At 44.4% G+C, this 24,475-nt stretch overlaps 1 protein-coding gene and 1 long non-coding RNA gene across 4 annotated transcripts in view; one reads left to right on the top strand and one right to left on the bottom strand.

Annotated features, from left to right (window-relative positions):
- Nucleotides 1–2,645: 2,645 nt before the first annotated feature.
- LOC130360756 (uncharacterized) lies at nt 2,646–24,319 on the top strand. Of its 2 annotated transcripts, none has more exons than XR_008890784.1 (4): nt 2,646–2,764; nt 12,181–12,305; nt 21,606–21,692; nt 24,189–24,319. It is a non-coding gene; the product is annotated as an uncharacterized LOC130360756 (long non-coding RNA). The 2 variants fall into 2 exon arrangements; XR_008890783.1 differs by lacking the exon at nt 2,646–2,764 and adding an exon at nt 9,918–10,043.
- LOC130360755 (interleukin-10 receptor subunit alpha-like) overlaps nt 6,471–24,475 on the bottom strand; it is a 41,770-nt gene continuing 23,765 nt past the window's right edge. For both annotated transcript variants that reach the window (XM_056563327.1, XM_056563328.1), the window contains exons 5-7: nt 19,682–19,820; nt 12,178–12,314; nt 6,471–6,983 (exon numbers count right to left, since the gene is read on the bottom strand). In XM_056563327.1, coding sequence (XP_056419302.1) covers nt 6,480–6,983; nt 12,178–12,314; nt 19,682–19,820 — 780 coding nt within the window. In that variant the 3' untranslated portion in view covers nt 6,471–6,479. The remainder of the gene's footprint in view (nt 6,984–12,177; nt 12,315–19,681; nt 19,821–24,475) is intronic.

A 24,475-nucleotide genomic window follows, 5' to 3' on the forward strand; every position in this document is an offset into this window, starting at 1 on the left:
TTTCTGATTGACGAAATTTTATTCTTCAGATGTAGCATAGTTTTGCTCTGGGGGCATGCCGCATTTAGGAAGCCCCTATGGTGCCAGAACAGCAAAAAAAAAAAAAACACATGGCATACCATTTTGGAAACTAGACCCCTCGGGGAACGTAACAAGGGGTAATGTGAACCTTAATACCCCACAGGTGTTTCACAACTTTTGCATATGTAAAAAAAAAAAAAAAAATTTTACCTAAAATGCTTGGTTTCCCAAAAATTGTACATTTAAAAAAAAGGGTAATAGCAGAAAATACCCCCCAAAATTTGTAACACAATTTCTCCCGAGTACGGCGATACCCCATATGTGACCCTAAACTGTTGCCTTGAAATACGACAGGGCTCCAAAGTGAGAGCGCCATGCGCATTTGAGGCCTAAATTAGGGATTGCATAGGGGTGGACATAGGGGTATTCTACACCAGTGATTCCCAAACAGGGTGCCTCCAGCTGTTGTAAAACTCCCAGCATGCCTGGTCAGTCAGTGGCTATCTGGCAATACTGGGAGTAGTTGTTTTGCAAAAGCTGGAGGCTCCGTTTTGGAAACAGTGGTGTACCAGATGTTTTTCATTTTTATTGGGGAGGGGAGGGGGGCTGTGTAGGGGTATGTGTATATGTAGTGTTTTTTACTTTTTATTTTATTTTTTGTTAGTGTAGTGTAGTGTTGTGTTTTTAGGATACAGTCGCACGGGCGGGGGTTCACAGTAGTTTCTCGCTGGCAGTTTGAGCTGTGGCAGAAAATTTGCTGCAGCTCAAACTTGCAGACGGATACTTACTGTAAACCTCCGCCCATGTGAGTGTACCCTGTACCTTCACATTGGGGGGGGAATACCTCCAGCTGTTGCAAAACTACAACTCCCAGCATGTACGGTCTATCAGTGCATGCTGGGAGTTGTAGTTTTGCAACAGCTGGAGGCACACTGGTTGTGAAACACAGAGTTTGGTAACAAATTCAGTGTTTTGCAACCAGTGTGCCTTCAACTGTTGCAAAAGCTACAACCCCCAGCATGTATGGACAGCTGGAGGCATACTACTTTGGCTGGGGATTGTATTTATGCAACAGCTGGAGACACACTGGTTTGCTACTTAACTCTGAGTTTCACAACCAGTGTGCCTCCAGCTGTTGCAAAACTACAACTCTCAGCAGTCACCGACAGCCAACGGGCATGCTGGGAGTTGTAGTTATGCAAGCAGCAGATGCACCACTACAACTCCCAGCATGCACGTTAGCTGTTTGTGCAAGCTGGGAGTTGTAGTTATACAACAGCTGAAGGTACACTTTTCCATAGAAAAAATGTGCCTCCAGCTGTTGCAAAACTATAAGTCCCAGCTTGCTCATAAGGGAATGCTGGGAGTTGTGGTGGTCTGCCTCCTGCTGTTGCAGAACTACAGCTCCCAGCATGCCCTTTTTGCATGCTGGGAGCTGTTGCTAAGCAACAGCAGGAGGCTTTCACTCACCTCCTACTGCTGCTCCGGGACACAGGTCAGTCCCTCGCCGCCGCCACTCCTGGGGCCCCGATCCCAACATTGACGCCGGGGATCGGGGTCCCCAGCTCCCGGGGTCTTCTTCCCGCACCCGCTCACGTGCTTCGGAAGAGGGGCGGAGCGGGTTGCGGGAGTGACACCCGCAGCAGGTGCCCTGATTGGTCGGCCGGTAAACCGACCGACGAATCAGGGCGATCGTGAGGTGGCACCAGTGCCACCTCACTCCTGCTGGCTATGGCTGTTCAGGGCCGTCTCTGACAGTAATACCGGGTCACTGGAGACCCGATTGACCCGGAATCCACCTCAGATCGCTGGGCTGAATTGTTCAGCGATCTGCGGCCATCGCTGACATGGGGGGTCATCATGACCCCCCTGGGCGATATGCCAGGATGCCTGCTGAACAATTTCAGCAGGCATCCGGCACCAGCTCCCCTCCAGCTAGCGGCTGGGGCTGGAAATGCGCAGGGCGTATCCATACGCCCTGTGTCCTTCAGGACTTGGAAACGGGGGCGTATGGATACGCCCTGTGTCCATAAGGGGTTAACTAGGCCTCATATGTCTGACTCTTTTGTTTGAGTTGCTTCCCTGTTTCAACTTTTAAGGACTTAAGTGCAAACCTGATGTAGAATTAGGTCAAATAAATTTATGCAGAAACTTCTGAAGGGGTTTAAGCACAACTATACAGTACTTAGCAATTTAATAAAACGTCACTGCATTTCAGGTATTGTAGTATTCCACTGAACAAGATATGATTTGACTTACCCTTATAGCTATATCATAGCTCTAACTTTGTAGACATGTTTGAAAAACTGCTTTTGTAACTTCAGGAATGTTATTGTACCTGTACCTGGAGATAAGAGGGGTTAAAGCACATCCAAGGTATTGTTGTACAGTATGTATTTACTTTACAGTAAGAAAACTAAGAGTATCATATTAAATTGTACTTTTCCCTTGGTATTTCTCCTACAAATGTATATTACAAATAGTAGAAATCCTCCTTCTATTATCTCTTATGTTATTAGTCTGTTTTGGGCAAAGTCTAGATCAAGAGAAAGATTAGGTCCAGCTGTACAGTATAGGGTTAGTTTCGCCTTTGTATAGGTTATATCATCTTCTGTTTCATTCCTAGTTGCTGTTGTTTACATCCATTTGTATCATCATCCAATCGATCATCATATGACAATAGGTCGCCCCTACTGGGCTACCGGCATCCTCAACCATATCTCTTCTTGTATCCAGGCTAAAGGTGGCATAACTGTACTGTTTTCTCGAATAAACTTATATAAAATAAACCTACATATATCTTCATTAAATTCATGCATAAAAAATGTAATTCATTTTCAACAAATCCTTCTTGGTTTGTTATTTTTTTGTACCTATTCCTTCTTAACTCCTACACCTAATCACATGTTTAGCACTTTACTTGACTGCCAAGTAAAACATTCTAACCTTTGATCCCACAGCCACTCCCATTCTTGTGTATTTAGCTGGCCCTGTATGATGCTGGGAAAGCTTTAGAGAGTCATGTTTAGTAATTGTTGGTAAAAAGTTTATTTGATTCTCCTTGGAACTTCACTATAAAAGTGTAAAAAAATCTTTCTTATTAAATAAAGTAAAAAAAACAACATATGCACTGAGCACAAATAGAAACAGAATGGTTACTGTTGATAAATCTTATTTTGTAATTGAGATACAATAATATTGCAAGTCAAACATAACATTAAGAACAGTTAACAAATTAAAAATACATAACATTAAAAGGATAAAAAAAATCTTACTAATGTGCATAGAACAGAAATGACAGAAATTGTATTGTATAAAATGGCAGTATAATATCCTAACAATACTGTGAAGTTTGTTCCAATACTATAGCTTTTCATTCAATGCTTAGCTGGTTCTTGTGTATACAGTTGGTGACAATCATCTTATAGTCATAAAACAGTATTAGGGTGGGTTCACACTACGTTTTCTCCCATACGGGAGCGCATACGGCAGGGGGGAGCTAAAACCTCGCGCTCCCATATGCCTTTGTATGCGCTCCCGTAAGTCATTCATTTCAATGAGCCGGCCGGAGTGAAACGTTCGGTCCGGTCGGCTAATTTTTGCACTGTATGCGCTTTTACCTTTTCCAGCCCACCGGAGCACCTGAAAGCTGAACTAATTTATGCAGGAAAAGTCATCAACTGCCGAGCCGAGAAGTTCGTGACGAATCGAATTTACTGTAAATTCGCTCATCTCTAGCTGTGACTATCTTTTTGTGAACTGGCTATTTCCAGTTGGAGTACCCTGCCTCGAACTACATGTCTTATAATTTCTTGTTTCTAAGTGTGAGATCATTTTTATTCTTCCCACACATTGAAACACACCTGTGCTCCCTTCAACGCAATAGACCAGTGTTTTCTAACCAGGGTGCCTCCAGCTGTTGCAAACCTACAATTCACTGCAGAACGAATCCCCTCCCACCCAGTGGTTGGTCGCTCCATCCAGTGAAGAAAAGACAGGCTCCCTCTGAACATCTGACTAGGGATGTAATGTCTCAGGCTGCACTGCAACCTGGGAAAACCTGAGATGGCAGTCATTTTGTATGTTGTTAAAAATAAACATTGGGCCAAAAATCACAGAAGAATTGCGAGATCACCGTCAAGCACAGGTACAGACACTAAATTATGAACTACACTAACTTTACAGCCCCTGTAGCATAGTCAAATAACAAAAAATCCTGGAATACCCCTTTAACATAGGCAAAATCATGAAGTGAATGGAACCCAAAATACATGAGACTGAAAATCTAGCAACAGTTTAACCACAGAATCAAGGATTTGACAGTTAGAAGATAAATATTCACATTTAGTGTAGGGTCATGCATTGTGTATACGCAGCATATGTCACGCTGCACAAAATCAACTGCAAAGAATGATAAACTTTGTGACAGATGGATCGATATATGTACTTGTTATTAGGGATGCACCGATATATCGGCGGCCAATACATATCGGCCAAAAATAGCTATTTCGGCAAAATGCCGAAACAACAAAAAATGTGCCGATAATGACCCACCTCCCTTGCCCGCCCACAGCACAAGTTACAAACACTGCCAGTGGCAGAGGCACTCGTGGGGGGTGCAGGGGGGGGGCGGCCGCATCGGGCGCAACATGGGGGGGGCTCTCCGGGATAGGAATACTTTTTATGTGCCCGGGCCAGCTCCCGTGTGTGGCTGCAGGCGGGGGCCGGCCAGAGCATATAAAAACTAATACTGTATACTAAAAACCAGGGGGCCTCCAGCTGTTGTGAAACTACAACTCCCAGCATGCCCTGACCGGAAAAGGCTGTCCGGGCATGCTGGGAGTTGTAGTTTCACAACAGCTGGAGGCCCCCTGGTTTTTAGTATACAGTATTAGGTTTTATATGCTCTGGCCGGCCCCCGCCTGCAGCCACACACGGGAGCCGGCCCGGGCACATAAAAATAAGTATTCCTATCCCGGACATCCCTGTGTCCCGAAAAATCTTTTCGGGACATAAGGATGTCCGCTGGTCACTCACCATTCCCCGGCGTCCTCCTGCGATCCTCCTTCGGTCCCTCGCTTCTCCGCCTCTATGGTCGTACGCACGGGACGTCACTGACGTCCCGTGCGTACAACCATAGAGACGCAGGAGGACCGCAGGATCGTCGCAGGAGAATGCGCGCTGGCCGGGGCCTGGTAAGTGACCGTATCATCTTCTTGAGTGTTCCGGTCACCGCTCCTCCGGTCCCGGCGCCTACTGCTATGGTCCATAGGACATAGCAGTAGATGTGACCCCGGGCCGGAGGAGCGGTGACCGGAACACTGTGGGGGCAGCAGTACAGACATACAGCCTCCAGCCGTACACTGTATATGGCTGGAAGCTGTATGTCTGTGGGGTGGGGGGAGCTGCCTACTATTGTGGGGGAACTGCTGACCTAATGTGGGGGGGAGCTGCCTAATATTGTTGGGGTGGAGCTGCCTAATATTGTTGGGGGGAGCTGCCTGATATTGTGGGGGGGAGCTGCCTAATATTGTTGGGGGGAGCTGCCTAATATTGTTGGGGGGGAGCTGCCTAATATTGTTGGGGGGAGCTGCCTAATATTTTTGGGGGGAGCTGCCTGATATTGTGGGGGGGAGCTGCCTAATATTGTGGGGGGAGCTGCCTACAAATGTGGGGGAACTGCCTAATATTGTGGGGGAACTGCCTACTATTGTGGGGAACCTGCCTACTATTGTGGGGGAACTGCTGACCTAATGTGGGGGGGAGCTGCCTAATATTGTTGGGGGGAGCTGCCTAATATTGTGTGGGAACTGCCTACTATTGTTGGGGGGAGCTGCCTACTATTGTGGGGAACCTGCCTACTATTGTGGGGGAAATGCTGACCTAATGTGGGGGAGCTGCCTACTATTGTGGGGAACCTGCCTACTATTGTGGGGGAACTGCTGACCTAATGTGGGGGGGAGCTGCCTAAAAATGTGGGGGGAGCTGCTTAATATTGTTGGGGGGAGCTGCCTAATATTGTGTGGGAACTGCCTACTATTGTTGGGGGGAGCTGCCTACTATTGTGGGGAACCTGCCTACTATTGTGGGGGAAATGCTGACCTAATGTGGGGGAGCTGCCTACTATTGCGGGGGAGCTGCCTACTATTGTGGGGGAACCTGCCTACTATTGTGGGGGAGCTGCCTATTATTGTGGGGGAGCTGCCTACTATTGTGGGGGAGCTCCCGACCTAATGTGGGGGAGCTGGCAATCTAATGTGGGGGAATCTAATCTAATCTAATGAGCGGAGCGCTGCATTTTACCAGAAGACGGGGAGAAGTCATTTTCGGTATCGGTTTCGGCCGGACATTTTTTTTTATTTGGGTTTCATTTCGGTTCTGAAATTTCCATTTCGGTGCACCTCTACTTGTTATATATCAGAACACAGAGAAATATCTTACGCTCTATTGGGAAGATTCTAAATTTCCTTTCCAGAGGTGTTGCTATACCCAAGTTGTGGATCATTTTTATACACGTGATTTAAATTTTGAACTGGATTCGTACATGAGGGTCTGGGATAGGGGCACAATTTTCTACTTTTATTGAAGTTTTTATAATATCCTTCATCTTTATAAAAATGTTTATGATGCGGAGACACATCTAACTCTGTGTATCTTGCCTGAGATGTGATGCAAACATTTGGATGTTCTATTTGAAAAACTTTTGTTACATAAGTTGAGTTTCTTAGTTCCACTATTTTGTTTTGGAGAACATTCTGATCCATGTCCTTCTGTCTACAGTTAACATAGTCTTTTCTCCAGGTATCAGTAGAGACATAGCGCTTGTTTTGTGATGGTTCTTTGACATTTTTGTCAGATGCAAGAATATATTTAGAGGGTTCCAAGCCTTCAAATTCTGGAGGGACCATGAAGGTTACATCAGACTTGTAGTCAGTTGGTTTTGATTTCATATTATTTAAAATCTGTTGTAAAGAAGAAAATAAACTTAACGTTAAATTAGATTTACTAGGTGTAGCAAAAGCAAAATAAAAATGTATTGTCTACTAAGGTTTCAAATATGTTTTTTTTTTTTGTATGTGAGCAGTCATTGAAGGGCACAATGCTTCTACATCTTTATAGTACACTAGCTGAGTACCCAGTGTTGCCCGGTTTTTCCTTCCTCATCCTTGTTGGGGAGGAAAATCAACAAAGGAGGAAGCTTTTTACTTCATATCCCATCCCCATATATTAATGTCATATCCCAACCCCATATCCCGTCCTCATACCCTGTCCTCCTATCCCGACCTCCTATCCCAACCTCCTATCTCGACCTCCTATCCTTACCTCCTATCCCGACCTCCTATCCCGACCTCCTATCCCGACCTCCTGTCCCGACCTCCTGTCCCGACCTCCTGTCCCGACCTCCTGTCCCGACCTCCTATCCCGACCTCCTATCCCCACCTCCTATCCCGTCCTCCTATGCCGACCTCCTAACTCGACGTCCTATCCCGACCTGCTATCCCGACCATCCCGTCCTCCTATCTTGACCTCCTATCTCGACCTCCTATCCCAACCTCCCATCCCATCCTCATATCCTGACCTGTAATATGTGTAGCAGGTATTGAAATGTCTCCAGCCGTACAGAAGTTATGTGGGAACATACACTTCCCATTGATTTGCATGGGACTTTAAACAAAAACCCTGACCCTCACAAATGGGGATAGTTAAAGGTTAAATTTACTTATTCTATATTTTAAAGGATATATAAGTAACATGTGACCAAGTATTATTGAAATATCTCCAGCCGTTTGGAAGTTATGCAGTAACTATATATTTCCCATAGACTTGTATGGGACTTTAAACAAAAACCCCGACCCTGGCAAATGAGGGTGCCAAGTTAAATGTTAATATCTTTAGCCGTTTGGACGTTATTGTGGAACATACACACACACATTGAGTTTTATATATATACTAGCTTAATACCCGGCGTTGCCCGGTTGTTCCTTCCTAATCCTTGTTGGGGAGGAAAATAAACAAAGGAGGAAGATTTTGACTTCATATCCCGTCCTCATATATTGTTGTCATATCCGAACCCCATATCCCGTCCTCATATCCCGACTTCCTATCCGGACATCATATCCTGTCCTCCTATCTCGACCTCCTGTCTCGACCTCCTATCCAGACCTCCTATCCCGACCTCATATCCCGACCTCCTATCCCGACCTCATATCCCGACCTCCTATCCCGACCTCCTATCCCGCCCTCCTATCCCGTCCTCCTATCACGACCTCCTATCACGACCTCCTATCACGACCCCCTATCACGACCTCCTATCTCGACCTCCTATCCTGACCTCCTATCCCGTCCTCCTATCCCGTCCTCCTATCTCGACCTCCAATCCTGACCTCCTATCCCGTCCATCTATCCCAACCTCCTATCCCGTCCTCCTATCCCGTCCTCCTATCCCGACCTCCTATCCCGACCTCCTATCCCGACCTCCTATCCCGACCTCCTATCCCATCCTCCTTTCCTGTCCTCCTTTCCCGACCTTCTATTCCGACCCGTAATATATGTACCAGGTATTGAAATATCTCCAGCCGTACGGAAGTTATGTGGGAACATACATTTCCCATTGATTTGCATGGGACTTTAATCAAAAACCCTGACCCTCACAAATGGGGGTAGTTAAGGGTTAAATTAACTATCCTATATTTTAAGTGGACATATAAGTAACATGTGACCAAGTATTATTGAAATATCTCCAGCCGTACGGAAGTTATGTGGGAACATACATTTCCCATTGATTTGCATGGGACTTTAAATAAAAACCCTGATCCTCACAAATGGGGGTAGTTAAGGGTTAAATTAACTATCCTATATTTTAAGTGGACATATAAGTAACATGTGACCAAGTATTATCGAAATATCTCCAGCCGTTTGGAAGTTATGCAGTAACATATATTTCCCATAGACTTGTATGGGACTTTAAACATAAACCCTGCCCCTGGCAAATGGGGGTGAGTAAGGGTTAAATCACCTATCCTATGTTTGTTGTTGACATATAAGTAACATGTGTGCCAAGTTTCATGTTAATATCTTTAGCCGTTTGGATGTGATGCTGGAACATACACACATACATACATACACACGTTGAGTTTTATATATATATAGATTTACATTCACCTTATTTACTATCAAACAGATACAAACATTTAGTGTAAGTACAAAACACCACAGATTATTTAATAAAGGGATTGTCCAGATTTTTTTAAGAAAAAAAAACAAAACAATTCTTCCCTGCCTAATCCCCAGACCCTGATTTCTTAATACATGGAAACGGCTGCTTAACCAATTATTTGCTGAGACAGTTCACCACTGCAGCCAGTGATTGACTGAATAGGTATTCCTATGTCTAGAGGAGACTAGAAAGTGTCAATCAGTGAGGACAAGTCCCCATCAAGACAGTCAGGGATTGGGCAGGTAAGTATGGCTTTATTTAGCTTTTGTTTTTTTACCCAGGCTGGCCATAACCTCAAATCCCCAAAAAATAACATGGAGAATCATGAGCCATAACATTGTAATACATGGCAGTAGTATGTCATGCATTCAATACTATACATTCTTCTTTACACATACCTTTCATTGTAAAGCGCACCTTATATGCATATTTAGTTTATAACTACAGTAACAGAATAAATTAAACAAGCACCCTGTCATTCTGGCAATTCTGCCAATTTGGTCCGAAATGTAAGAGATAAATAAAAACTGTCTAATTCTTAGGTTCTTATTGTAAGCTTAGACTAAATAATTCCAAACTGGGTGTCGTGACACGTTAGTGTGTAGGCTGCAGTCCACAGGGGAACCATTTTGTCCCGCAGTATCAGTTTGTAGTGGTTTTTAACTGGCAACCAACACCGCAGCAGTTACCCCTGTATCTCTTAGAGGTGTATTCCCATAGGGGTGAATAGAGGGCATATGCCGACTCCCGCTCTGTGTGCGAAGAGAGACGGAGAGTCGCATAGGAGATCACCGGGGTCCCAATGGTCAGATCCCCACTATCAGACTGTTAAATTTAAACACTTTTCCCTATGTGGGATTTCTCCTTTAAGCCTCCTTACTTACTGTGTTGCAGAGACTAATATTTCTCTGTTACTTCCAGAAGTTCTGTGAGTTAAAAGTGTCTTATGAAAATATTAACATTTCTATGCCTTCTACTATGCGTTATGTGAGAGGCCCCGGAAATACTGGCCACACCTTGAGTAGTTATCATGCACGACTGCTGTTTCTTTAGTTCAATCTACTGTACATGTCTTCTATAGCTGAAAGTATGCAAAATAATATGTTCTTTGTTGTGTACTCGGTATTAGGAAATGCCTTGTGTACACAACCTCAGTCTCTAGTCTTTGGGAAAAAAATGATGTCTCTTATATTGTGCGCTAGGTGCAACGGAAATATGGGATTCATTTCCACATTAGCTATACCTGGAAGTCTTATTTAGCGCTTTATGAAAAGGTCTTGCACAAAAAACATGCCTTGTTAAGAACACCTCGTACAAAGGCTTGCCTTTTCAGAAAGTCTATATTTATTATCAATCTTATATATTTACTGTTGGGGAGATCAAAAACTTCTGCAGAGGAAAACTTGACCAGTTGCCAATAGCAACCAATCACCAAACCCTGCTCTTGTGCATACTGCATTCTTCTTTTTAGCCATATCAAGGGGAGTTTGTGGTCTCCCAAAGCGTGGTCACCTTTTGTTACTGTGAACACTGTTTGGGTGGCTGTAGCCTCAAAGGTCTCCATCTCTGTCTCAGGTCTATCTCTTTAAATTTATTTGTATGCAAATTTATTTTTCTATGTCTTTATTTTTGCATGCACTAAGCCTACACAAGTGTAAGGGGTTAACATTTAACACAAGAGTAAATGCTTTCTGCACAAGAACTAGTAATATGTCACATGTCCACCCCTCAGCTAAATAAGAGCTAAGGTCCTCAGGGACAAGGGAGGGACCTAAGGCACATGTTAGAGATAGTCTGGTCACGGACAGAGAAGGATTACCATCACCCTGTACCCTTTAAATGGGAGTACCATCCAAGAAAATTCCTGGTCAAGGCAACAAATCTGCAAACTTTCTGGCGTCTAGTGTTGAGCGGCATAGGCCATATTCGAATTCGCGAATATTCGTCATATATTCTCGAATATTCGCATATTCGTAATATTCTCGATTTATTTTCGCATATGTGAAAATTCGTGTATGCGAAAATTAGCATATGCATATTTTCGCATATGCGAAACTTCGCACGCCGGTCTCACACAGTAGTATTAGAGCCTTCTTTACACCACACAAGCTGGAAGCAGAAAGGGATGATCACTGTGATGTGTACTGTGGGAAAAAAAAAAAAAAAGACTATTCGTAATTACGAATATATAGTGCTATATTTGCGAATATTCCCCAATTCGCGAATATGCGATATTCGCGAATAAAATTCGCATTGCGAATATTCGCGAACAACACTACTGGCGTATCCCGCTTGACGGCCTCCATTGCAAAGAAGGACTAGGTTCAGGTATCCTCAGGGCTGGCCTGTCCGAGCAACAGACCAAAGTTTAGAGACCCCCTCCTGGATGTTCTCAAAGTGACGTCTCAGAGAAACCTAAGGAAATGTAAATAAGGGAGGGGATCTTTGCAAGTTTACTACATTTTTATTTTAAGGGGCTGTGATACAAATAGTAGTTGTTAGTGGAAACTTTCATTTAACTACATAATTGCTGCACTTCAACCACTTGACAATACAACCCTTATCATCTATCACACATTATAACCACTATCCTACTTTTTGAGACAAAATCCTGACAACCTTGCCGGCTAAACATCCATCACATCATCAACACCATCCCGCCATCCCATAGATGTAAATGTTTTTTTATGTGAGATTGTCAAACATTTATATATGGACTACTGAGGGTGGTGCATGGGAAACCCTGTTGACAGAGTATTACCTGTGGGTCTGAATTGTATATTTGCATAGGTCATAGAGTGTGCATTTAAGCAAGAAAACTATTTCTGTCATTGATATGACCTAATAGGACAATTGAAAACAGATTACAAAGATAAAAAATATGTTGTTTGTTAACTTTTTTGTTTATTTTACATGTTCAACATTTTCTTTCGACTTACCAGGTTAGAAGGAAGAGGAGGCTTGGGATGAAACACATTTCTGTGCAGAAAAAGATATATTGTCAGAATGACAACAATTACCACAGAAGCAAAAAGAACCAAGATGGATCCCATGATGACTTCTTTAAGTACTACACCTGTTGAAGATAGAGTGTTACGTTGCGTAAAAGTGTAAATGTACAAATCACAAAATGTCTGGACTGTAAACAATCACATCTAAAGGCTCTATACACACAGGCTTGCCTTGGCTGAACCTGCCATTTTCAAGGGTTCTGGGTGACTATCTAATGTGTATGGGAGAAAGATCGGGCATTTTGAAACTGTCTGATCCTTTTGTTCTCATGGCGATAAGACACTGCCAGAGAAGTCTAGCTTTGGCTTTCATTCACATTCAGGAAACATGAATGGTTGTCCATATGGGTGAATTGGGAGATGGCTCAAGGAAATCTGTTAGGCTAACTTCACATGGCCGTTTGCATCCCACCGTTAAGGGTCCAATTGCCTCTTTTTTTCTTCTTGAGCCGATCGGACGCTGAAACGGGTCGGATGCAAACGGCTACTGCCAGGTCCCAACGGCCCCCTTCACTTGCACAAGGCCCTTCGGTGATCAGGTAATTTTACAGGAATTTAGCGGAGAACGAGCTGTGTGAATGAGGCCTTAGATGCAGTTAATGTTTCAATTTGCTGAAACTGTTAAATAGCAGTTAAAGCAAGGAGACACATGGGGATTCCCACATATCTGTCTGTGCTTCCATAATGTAAAAAAAAAAAAAATGTTTTTACATTTTTTTGTTATAAAAGTATCAAAGAGATGTTCCCAAGCCCCTGGAGTGCTGCCCCTCCTGCTAGTAAGTCAGGGCTTACCTTCAAGCAATGGGACTTGTGTCAAAATTTAGCAAAGGGTCTGAGTGGGAGTAAGGAGGTGATCTAGCCCTCAGACCTTCCAGGGCCTTCAACACCTTTTTGATACTTCGCACAATAAGTGTTTTTCTACATTATGGATGCACAGACCTTTGGAGATGTGCCAGAGTCAAAATCCATTCAGCCAATCACTCGCTTGGCAAAGCGGGCCGTCATTCTCACATTTCTCTGAGGGTGGGCGTTGCTCTGCTCTAAGTACAAGTAAATAGCCAGGCCGAATTCCAGAGATCGCGGAGGGCCCCAGTGGTTGGACACCCCTGGGATCAGACACTTATCTCCTACCCTGTGGATTGGGGTTAAGTGTAGTTTCCCAAATAACCCCTTTAAGGAAATATATTTAATCCTCTCTACTGCAGAGAGCATAACAAGCTGATTGATGGAGGTCCAACTCCTAGGACCCCCACTGATTATAAGAATAGAGAAAAATTTGCCTCAAGCGAATAAAGCCCCTACCGACCGTGTGTGCTACACTTTATTCATTTAGGAAGCAATTTTCCTCATTCATTTGATTGGTGGGAGTCCCCGTGGAGGAGGGATAACTTTGCGAGATAGAAATACCGCTGTAAAGTAAATAACCACATTTTGACATCGAGTCCTCATATTTAAATTCTTATTATTTTAACAGGAATTTGGGGGCCATTTTTCTATACAGAACTCCAATACTATGCATAGCTATAGATGCAGTTCGGCTACCAATAGGGTTAGGCTAAGTTTCCACTTTGTTTTTTTTCTGGCAGTTTTTTGGAATATTGCCACTGCAGTTTTTGAGCCAAAATCAGAAGTGGATCCATAAGGGAGAAGAAGTGTAAGTCCTTCCTTTATACAGCACAGACCAAAAGTTTGAACACACCTTCTCATTCAGAGTTTTCTTTATTTTCACGACTATGAAAATTGTAGATTCACATTGAAGGCATCAAAACTGTGAATTAGCACATGTGGAATTATATACATAACAAAAAAGGGTGAAACAACTGAAAATATGTCATATTCTAGGTTCTTCAAAGTAGCCACCTTTTGCTTTGATTACTGCTTTGCACACTCTTGACATTCTCTTGTTGAGCTTCAAGAGGCAGTCACCTGAAATGGTTTTCACTTCACAGGTGTGCTGGTGTGGAGGAGGAGGTGTGATGGTGTGGGGGTGCTTTGCTGGTGACACCGTTGGGGATTTATTCAAAATTGAAGGCATACAGAACTAGCATGGACCATCATTTATTTTTCAACAGGACAATGACCCCAAACACACCTCCAGGCTGTGTAAGGGCTATTTGACCAAGAAGGAGAGTGATGGGGTGCTGCGCCAGATGACCTGGCCTCCACGGTCACCGGACCTGAACCCAATCAAGATGGTTTCGGGTGAGCTGGACCGCAGAGTGAAGGCAAGAAGGGCCAACAAGTGCTAAGTATCTCTGGGAACTCCTTCAAGACCATTGGAAGACCATTTCAGGTAACTACCTCTTGAAGCTCATCAAGAGAAGGAGTGTGCAAAGCAGTAATCAAAGCAAAAGGTGGCTACTTTGAAGAACCTAGAATATGACATATTTTCAGTTGTTTCACACCTTTTTGTTATTGTTACGCTGAGCGCTCCGGGTCCCTGCTCCTCCCCGAAGCGCTCGCGGCGTTTCTCTCCCTGCAGCGCCCCGGTCAGACCGCTCGCGAATCGCATCCCAAGTCTCTTACCTGTCCCGCTCCCCGGCTGTCATGCTCTGGCGCACGCGGCTCCGCTCTCTAGGGCGCGCGCGCGCCAGCTCTCTGAGATTTAAAGGGCCAGTGCACCAATGATGGTGCCTGGCCCAATCTTCCTGATTAGTTTCCACCTGTGCACTCCCTACTTATACCTCACTTCCCCTGCACTCCCTTGCCGGATCTTGTTGCCTTGTGCCTTGAGAAAGCTACTCTGTGTTACCTCTACTGTGTTCTTGACCATCTGCTATCACCATTGACTACGAACCTTGCTGCCTGCCCCGACCTTCTGCTACGTCCGACCTTGCTCTTGTCTACTCCCTTGTACCGCGCCTATCTTCAGCAGTCAGAGAGGTTGAGCCGTTGCTAGTGGATACGACCTGGTTGCTACCGCCGTTGTAAGACCATCCCGCTTTGCGGCGGGCTCTGGTGAATACCAGTAGCAACTTAGAACCGGTCCACTAGCACGGTCCACGCCAATCCCTCTCTGGCACAGAGGATCCACCTCCTGCCAGCCGAATCGTGACAGTAGATCCGGCCATGGATCCCGCTGAGGTTCCCCTGCCAGTTGTCTCTGACCTCACTACGCTGGTCGCCCAGCAAGCCCGACAGATCGCCCAACAAGATCACCAGCTGTCGTACTTGACCACCATGACACAGCAACTTCAGTCGCAGCTACAGCAGCTTCAGTCACAGCTACAGCAATTTCAGTCACAGCTACAGCAGCAACAACCATCTCCTCCGCCGGCTCCTGCACCTCTTCCGCAGCGAGTGGCCGCTCCTAACCTCCGCTTGTCCCTGCCGGATAAATTTGATGGGGACTCTAGACTCTGCCGAGGTTTCCTGTCACAATGTTCCCTACATTTGGAGATGTTGTCGGACCAATTTCCTACTGAACGGTCGAAGGTGGCTTTCGTGGTTAGTCTCCTGTCTGGAAAGGCTTTGGCTTGGGCCACACCGCTCTGGGACTGCGATGACCCTGTCACCGCCACTGTACACTCCTTCTTCTCTGAGGTTCGCAGTGTCTTCGAGGAACCAGCCCGAGCTTCTTCTGCCGAGACTGCCCTGCTGAACCTGGTCCAGGGTAATTCTTCAGTAGGCGAGTACGCCATCCGATTTCGTACTCTCGCTTCCGAATTATCTTGGAACAACGAGGCTCTCTGCGCGACCTTTAAAAAAGGCCTATCCAGTAACATCAAAGATGTGCTGGCCGCACGAGAGATTCCTGCCAATCTGCATGAACTTATCCATTTGGCCACCCGCATTGACATGCGTTTTTCGGAAAGACACCAGGAACTCCGCCAGGAAAAAGACCTTAATCCCTGGGCACCTCTCTCACGGTATCCCTTGCAATCTACCCCTGTGCCTCCCGCCGAGGAGCCTATGCAAGTAGATCGGTCTCGCCTGACTAATGAAGAGAGGTCTCGCCGTAGGGATAGGAATCTATGTCTGTACTGCGCTAGTACCGAACATTTCTTGGTGGATTGCCCGATTCGTCCTCCTCGTCTGGAAAATGCACGCACGCAACCTGCTCATGTGGGTCTGGCGTCTCTGGGTACGGAGTCTGCTTCTCCATGTCTCACTGTGCCCGTACGGATTTCTCCTTCTGCCGACTCCTCCTTCTCTGCCGTGGCCGTCTTGGACTCTGGTTCCTCTGGAAATTTTATTCTGGCCTCTTTGCTTGATAGGTACTGCATCCCGGTAACCCGTCTCATCAAGCCGCTCTACATTGCTTCAGTCAACGGAGTCAAGTTGAACTGCACTGTGCGTTATCGCACAGTGCCTCTGCTTTTGAACATTGGACCACATCTCGAAAAGATTGAATTCTTGGTTCTGCCCGGCTGCACATCTGAAGTCCTTCTCGGTCTGCCATGGCTCAAGCACCATTCTCCCACCCTTGACTGGACCACCGGGGAGATCAAGAATTGGGGTCCTGCTTGCCGCAAGAAATGCCTCACGTCTGCTCCCAGCCCCGTCTGTCGGGCCTCAGTGTCCCCTCCTGTGCCTGGTCTCCCCAAGGCCTATCAGGACTGTGCCAAGCCTCACCCTCTGCCCTCCCTCCCCATTCCCACTCCTTCTGACCGGTCTGCCCAGGACTTCACTGTCCCCCAGAAGGAGACTCTACAATCGCTCCCAATGTCCTCGTCCCAGGTGGAGCGACATCCCGACAAAAAGAGGGGGAGACCTAAGGGGGGGGGGGTACTGTTACGCTGAGCGCTCCGGGTCCCTGCTCCTCCCCGAAGCGCTCGCGGCGTTTCTCTCCCTGCAGCGCCCCGGTCAGACCCGCTGACCGGGAGCGCTGCACTGACATTGCTGGCGGGGATGCGATTCGCATAGCGGGACACGCCCGCTCGCGAATCGCATCCCAAGTCTCTTACCTGTCCCGCTCCCCGGCTGTCATGCTCTGGCGCGCGCGGCTCCGCTCTCTAGGGCGCGCGCGCGCCAGCTCTCTGAGATTTAAAGGGCCAGTGCACCAATGATGGTGCCTGGCCCAATCTTCCTGATTAGTTTCCACCTGTGCACTCCCTACTTATACCTCACTTCCCCTGCACTCCCTTGCCGGATCTTGTTGCCTTGTGCCTTGAGAAAGCTACTCTGTGTTACCTCTACTGTGTTCTTGACCATCTGCTATCACCATTGACTACGAACCTTGCTGCCTGCCCCGACCTTCTGCTACGTCCGACCTTGCTCTTGTCTACTCCCTTGTACCGCGCCTATCTTCAGCAGTCAGAGAGGTTGAGCCGTTGCTAGTGGATACGACCTGGTTGCTACCGCCGTTGCAAGACCATCCCGCTTTGCGGCGGGCTCTGGTGAATACCAGTAGCAACTTAGAACCGGTCCACTAGCACGGTCCACGCCAATCCCTCTCTGGCACAGAGGATCCACCTCCTGCCAGCCGAATCGTGACAGTTATGTCTATAAATCCACATGTGTTAATTCATAGTTTCGATGCCTTCAGTGTGAATCTACAATTTTCATAGTCATGAAAATAAAGAAAACTCTGAATGAGAAGGTGTGTCCAAACTTTTGGTCTGTACTGTATGTCCTATTCCTTTTGAATACATTTCTGGCTTTGGCTCAAAAACTGCAGTGGCAGTTTTCCAAAAATTGACAGAAAAAAAACCAAGTGGAAACTAAGCTTAAATGTATGAACAGTATGTAGTAAGCTCCCCCTAGTAATGACTGTATTGTCTCATATGAATTTAAAGCTATACAAGGGATTTGGAGCCTGCCTACAAAAATAAACACTTTATCTCACTTTCCACAGCTCTGGTATCGGGGTGTCCCATCCACAGGGGGTAACACAGCTTTCCCCCGAGCTGCAGGGCATTGCCTCTACAGCCTGGGGAACTGACAGTGCCGCTCGCCAATCACTGGCTGAGGAGGGACACCGCTGGGGCCAGTAAGTGGCGGAGCAACATTGTGACGTCACGTCTACAGCTCCAGCCGGTTCCACTGAAGCAGACTGTCAGTGGAGACCAGACAGAGATAGGGGCGAAGAAAGGTGAGTTAAAGTGTTTTTTTTTTTTAATTTTGTAGTCATCCTGGAAACAATAGTAAATTAACTGTTCTCACTGGATAACCCCTTTAACAAATCATAATAAATCATTAAGAGCAGAAAAACTAAAATGGTCTTCAATGATTTGCATTAACCCTTTTTTCCTACCGTATATACTCGAGTATAAGCAGAGTTTTTCAGCACGATTTTTCGGGCTGAAAACACCCCCCTTGGCTTATACTCGAGTGAACTCTCCGCCTGTCAATCCCTTGTCAGTGGTCTTCAACCAGCGGACCTCCAGATGTTGCAAAACTACAACTCCCAGCATGCCCAGACAGCCATCGGCTGTCCGGGAATCCTGGGTGTTGTAGTTTTGAAACCTCTGGAGGTTCGCAGGTTGAATACCACTGCGGCCTTCGTCATCATCCAGCCCCCCTTTCCCCTTTTGTTTTGTACTCACATCCCCTCGGCGGGAAGTTAGGGTGAGCTGGTCCGGGCCATCTATGCTGCAGGGACCGTCCGGTGGGGATGGTTAGTCATTGCGGGCTGTCCATTTTCACCGGGTGCCCCTCTTCTCCGCTCCTGCCCCGGACTAGTGATGTTGCCTTGACGACGACGCACAGGGACGTTGCGCATGAACGTCCCTGTGCTTCGTCGTCAAGGCAACGTCACGAATCGCGAAGAACCCCGGTGAAAATGGACAGCCCGCACCGACTAACCATCCTCACCATCCCTGCAGCATAGATGGCCCAGACCAGCTCACCCTAACTTCCCGCCGAGGGGAGGTGAGTACAAAACAAAAGGGGGAAGGTGGGGGGCTTGATGATGACTAAGGCTGCAGTGGTCTTCAACCTGCGGACCTCCAGAGGTTTCAAAACTACAACTCCCAGCATGCCCGGACAACCATGGCTGTCTGGGCATGCTGGGAGTTGTAGTTTTGCAACATCTGGAGGTCCGCAGGTTGAAGGCCACTGATGAAGGGATTGACAGGCGGTGATGATGAAGGGGGGGATGATGACGGGGGTCTGGATGATGACAGGGGGGATGATGTATTTCCCACCCTAGGCATTTAGTCGAGTCAATAACTTTTCCTGATTTTTTGGGGTGAAATTAGGGGGCCTCGGCTTATATTCGGGTCGGCTTATACTCGAGTATATACGGTATATAAAGTAAACTAGATAATACTTGTCAGGTCATTTTACATATTATTGTGCATCATTTACTTTTTTTTTGCAAATCAAAAGGTTACATTATTGGACACCATGTCACATTTCCTATACTTGAAACAAAATTTATGAAAATAGAAACTGTACCATATTTCAGACAACGCTCACAGGCTTAAAATGTACCTAGTGAGTGATCACAAATAACAATATGCAGTCTAGCGGATTTGCCTCCCAGTACCTTTTATCTCCACACACTTATTTGGACTTGAGCTACTTGTGATTTCTCCATACTTCATATTTACACTGATGCAATATTTCCCAGGAGCCAGATTTGTAATATTCCATATTTTCTTCTCTGTGTAATCCTCCTTGATCAGCTGGAAGACATAAATTAGTGTTTAACATGGTTTTGTTATTATGCCATCACTTCTTTATTCTATACATCAATGTATTTTTTATCATATTTATAACATTTGCATATGCATGTATTATGTAATGTAAGTTTACCTATCAAAAAAAACCACAAAATTAACCCTGTCATTTTTATAACACAAGCTGTTAGTACATGATGGAAAAAAGGTTGGGGGCTTTTAAGTGGAGCTCTGTGGTGTTTACAGATTTGAGGGAGTTCAGAAGTGGCCATGCCCAACGTGCCCATTCTTCTTCCCACAGACAGCTGCAGGGGAGAGTCTAGACACCCCTATACTTATTAGAGAATCATTTAATTCCTCAAAAATTCCTGGCCGTTTAGGGCCACATTTATACAATGTATGGCCAGCTTAAAAAGGTAGGGGGCAGAGATTAGAAAGGGAATAAAAAAAAAAACCACTAATACTTACCCCTCCTGTTGCTACTGTAACATCACTGCACCGTGCCGATGTGACCGATGATGGGTACTTGGCTTCAAAGGAACCCGTCTCACGGCGCTGATCGACCAAACAGGAAGATATTAAAAGAGGATTTATTGACCAGAATGCAACGCGTTTCCCTGCGCATGCGCAGCTTCCTCAGGCATGGCAAAGAGAGGACACAGCAGGTTTAAATAGGTAAGATTTCACCATTTACATGACAAATCCACAAACAGGGAAGCGCAATTGCAATCACCTGTGTGTAGCAATACACATGCTGTGAATAGTCATGAGGAGCCCGTACACATGGAGTCCCCATCACATCTCAACATGCGTTTACAATAAGATATCACATATATAGAATATAACAAAATATTCACATTTATAAAATCCATATAGACTATCATAAAATATGCACAACTATATATAACAAAGGTAAAAACTAGAAAATATATATATTATACTCTGATATAAAGAATATACATATACGCAGAAAAAATAGAAAAAGAAGAAAAAGAAGAAATATAGGTGGAAAAGTAATGAGATAAAAGAAAAACAAGAATTGGGAAGAAATAAAGATTAAACAAAAAAATATAAAAAATAAAAAAGATTAAATAAAAAAATCTTTATTACTTCCCAATTCTTGTTTTTCTTTTATCTTATTACTTTTCCACCTATATTTCTTTTTTTTCTTCTTCTTTTTCTATTTTTTCTGTATATATGTATATTCTTTATATCAGAGTATAATATATATATTTTCTAGTTTTTACCTTTGTTATATATAGTTGTGCATATTTTATGATAGTCTATATGGATTTTTATATTCTGTATCTGTGATATCTTATTGTAAACGCATGTTGTGATGTGATGGGGACTCCGTGTGTATGGGCTCCTCATGACTATTCACAGCATGTGTCTTACTACACACAGGTGATTGCAATTGTGCTTCCCTGTTTGTGGATTTGTCATGTAAATGGTGAAATCTTAACTATTTAAACCTGCTGTGTCCTCTATTTGCCATGCCTGAGGAAGCTACGCATGCGCAGCGAAACGCGTTGCATTCTGGTCAATAAATCCTCTTTTAAGCATATCTTCCTGTCTGGTCAATCAGCGCCGTGAGCCGGGTTCCTTTGAAGCCAAGTACCCACTACCATTTATACTCCGGAGGGCAGCAGACAACCTTTTTCTACATACCTATCCCATTGTTGTGTATGTGCTTACACAACCACCCGGGGTGAGAAGTTTTAATATATATATTTAGCCCCCTATGTCCAACAATATTATTCTATGGAGCGCTTACTTCCTTGTCTCTAGATGTGACCGATGAGGCCATTGACTGACCAGGCTGTTTCATTAAGGACTCTGGAACATCAGCGGCGCTGGACCAGGAGCATCAGGAGAGTAAGTAAAAGTATTTTTATTTCTTTTGCCAATCCTTGCCCCCTAAAATAATATTTATAATCGGAAAAGTGTACCTCAAGTACTTTTAGTTAAAGAAATGCAGCAATGAGCAAGATCTGTCAGATCAGCGTCAATTCCCTAAATGACTTTGATTTTGAATTTAACCCCCAAAAAGGAGTTAACTAGAGCCTCTATACAAATATGTGTTCAAGGAATATTAAAACAACCTTTATTCAATTTGGGGTAGAGGTGAATCAAAAAAACACACACTTAAAAACACTAATCCAATCACATCAGATTGATAATGTGTGTTTATATCGATAGTCCCTATCCGTTGGCCTGAGCCAGTTTCAAACTGCGTTTTAACTGACGTACAAGAACAGTGCTAAACACTTGTGGCCGGTTAGAGCGTATGAAGGAAAATGTAACCGGTGCACCATAAACCTGGTGCCCAATAGGAAGGTGTAAATCTATACACTATGCTCTATTATGGCTAGCTGACCCAAGTAATGGGGGCTCTAGTAATTTCTATGCATCCCCAATACTTCCATGTATTGCACTGTTCCTGCTGTGCACCGCAGGACTGATGCTTATTGGGCTTATTGTGCCCACTATAATTGTTTATTTAGAGATGCATATTAACAAAGGTCACTTCTGATGTGTAGGGGAAGCAATTTAAAATGTCAGGCTGTCAGACCCCGACATGTTTTGCCACTCAAGTGGCTTTATCAAGGAGATTACAGACAGCATCAGCGTCAATTCCCTAAATGACTTTGATTTTGAATTTGAAGATGAAATAGCTTTCCAAAAACCCATTCTCCTTGCTCCCCACTGTAAATCACTGTGCATTGTCACACGGAGCTTCCCACAACGTCTCCAGAGTGAGATCCAGAGTAATGGGATTCTACAGAGCTGGGTCTTGCACTGGAGACAGATGTTGTAAAGACAGAGCGGGAAGCTCCAACTCATTATACAGATAGGGTATGTTCACACTATAGAGTTCACACTACTGAATTCAACGAGCGAAGATTCAGACTGGCAGGCGGCGGTGGCGGTAGGACCGCGCGGAACTGCGCCGTCACCATTGACGGCTATGCAGTGCTCGCGGACTTCCGCGCAAAGAATGAACATGTTCTTTTTTTGCACGTAACAATTTCAGCAGCGTAATTGCCCTCCGCGGAAATTCCGTAGTGTGAACGGGTTTTGCGGAGACCCATTCACACTAATGTTAAGTTCACACCGTGGAATTCCGCCAGCGAATTCTGCGGGGAATTCCGTAGTGTGAACATACCCATAAGGAGCAGAGAGAATATGTGCACAAAAAGCTATTCGAGCCCTAGATTTTATATCAAAGTGATTTAGAAAAATGAAAGTGCTGCACTATAGTTATTTTTCAAAAAATGTAAGAAAACATTGGAGGTACACTTTAAGAAAACTATAATCAGCAGAATTTTTTTCCAGGTTGGTATAGAATTCTATTTTTCTATTAACTGTTTTAAAACCAGTGATTTTTTTGCTTGTTATTGCTTAGACCAAATAGATTACATCAATTGAATGGTTCGTAGTTTTTTTTTATATATATATGATGAGTAAAGTACCCCCCCACTTGGTGGTAACTATCCGGCAAAAAATCAGAAAAAAGTATAAGGATATAGATAGTGCCTAAAACATAACTTTTAATGAGTGTTTTTAATATAAAACACACCAAAAAAAAAACATTATTGTGAGCTCATCACCATTTAAAAGGTTATTAAACAACAGGCTGACATATCTATCTGAGTCATTTACTACCCAGATTTGAAGACTACGCTTGCTACGCAAGGACCTGTTCCTATTAGGACAAATTCCCTCTATTGCTCTCGCCCTCAACCCGTTTCTGTCACTATAGCGGGTGACATCATCAGGATGGCGGGGGGGGGGGGGGGCCCTATCTGAGATATATATTCATCCAAGGCAATAACACATAAACAGGAATAGATCTTATATCCCGTGAATGGATTACTGCATAGCAAAAGTATTATAAAACATCAATACACAGGAATGCAATGTAGTATTAAGTAGTCGCATTAGCTTGGTCACACTATTATACGAAAGCTACATAGACCTGAGGGACTGTTTGCCTGTAGAAAAAAAATTCCTGTAAGGAAAAAAATAATTTTTCAGAGAGACATCATTTGATTCCAAGCGCCCGGAGTTGTCCGTCATATAACATGGAAATCTACTGCGATGTTGCTCTCTCTGTGGTCAGGCCGCTGAGCAGAACCTGCAGTGTGCAGGGAGCTGTTGTTTTTTTATCATAATAATAGATTACCTCTATTCAATGGTTCAATGATCTTAGTTTTTTTTTTTTTTTTTTATATAATAAAACAGTTATGTCTAGCGTATACTAATTTGTAAGAAATGTACATAAAAAAGAAAGGAAAATCCATACAGGCATTTTTCATATGTTCTTAGAAGAGTCATATACTTTTATCTATTTTATTTTTATTTTTTCAGATTGAAGTCAGCAAATTAGAGACTGAAAAACAGCAAGTTATGATCCAATCCGTTCCACGCATAAAAACATCCAGGTTTAAATGTCTACATAACAGATGTAAATGTACAGCTAAGAGTTTGTAAGATTTGAGCTCCCTCTGTTGGTTAAAGTACTATCAATCCAAAAGCATCACAATCTAGAAATGCTTACATTTTAGTCAGTGGTGTACAAATGTCAAAAAGAGCCAGAAATACCAGGTCTAATTTTGTCCCCCGGGACAGAAAGGTCTATTTTTTTTTTTTTTGCT

The sequence above is a fragment of the Hyla sarda genome, chromosome 3 (assembly GCF_029499605.1).
Source record: "Hyla sarda isolate aHylSar1 chromosome 3, aHylSar1.hap1, whole genome shotgun sequence".
NCBI classification, from domain to species: domain Eukaryota; kingdom Metazoa; phylum Chordata; class Amphibia; order Anura; family Hylidae; genus Hyla; species Hyla sarda.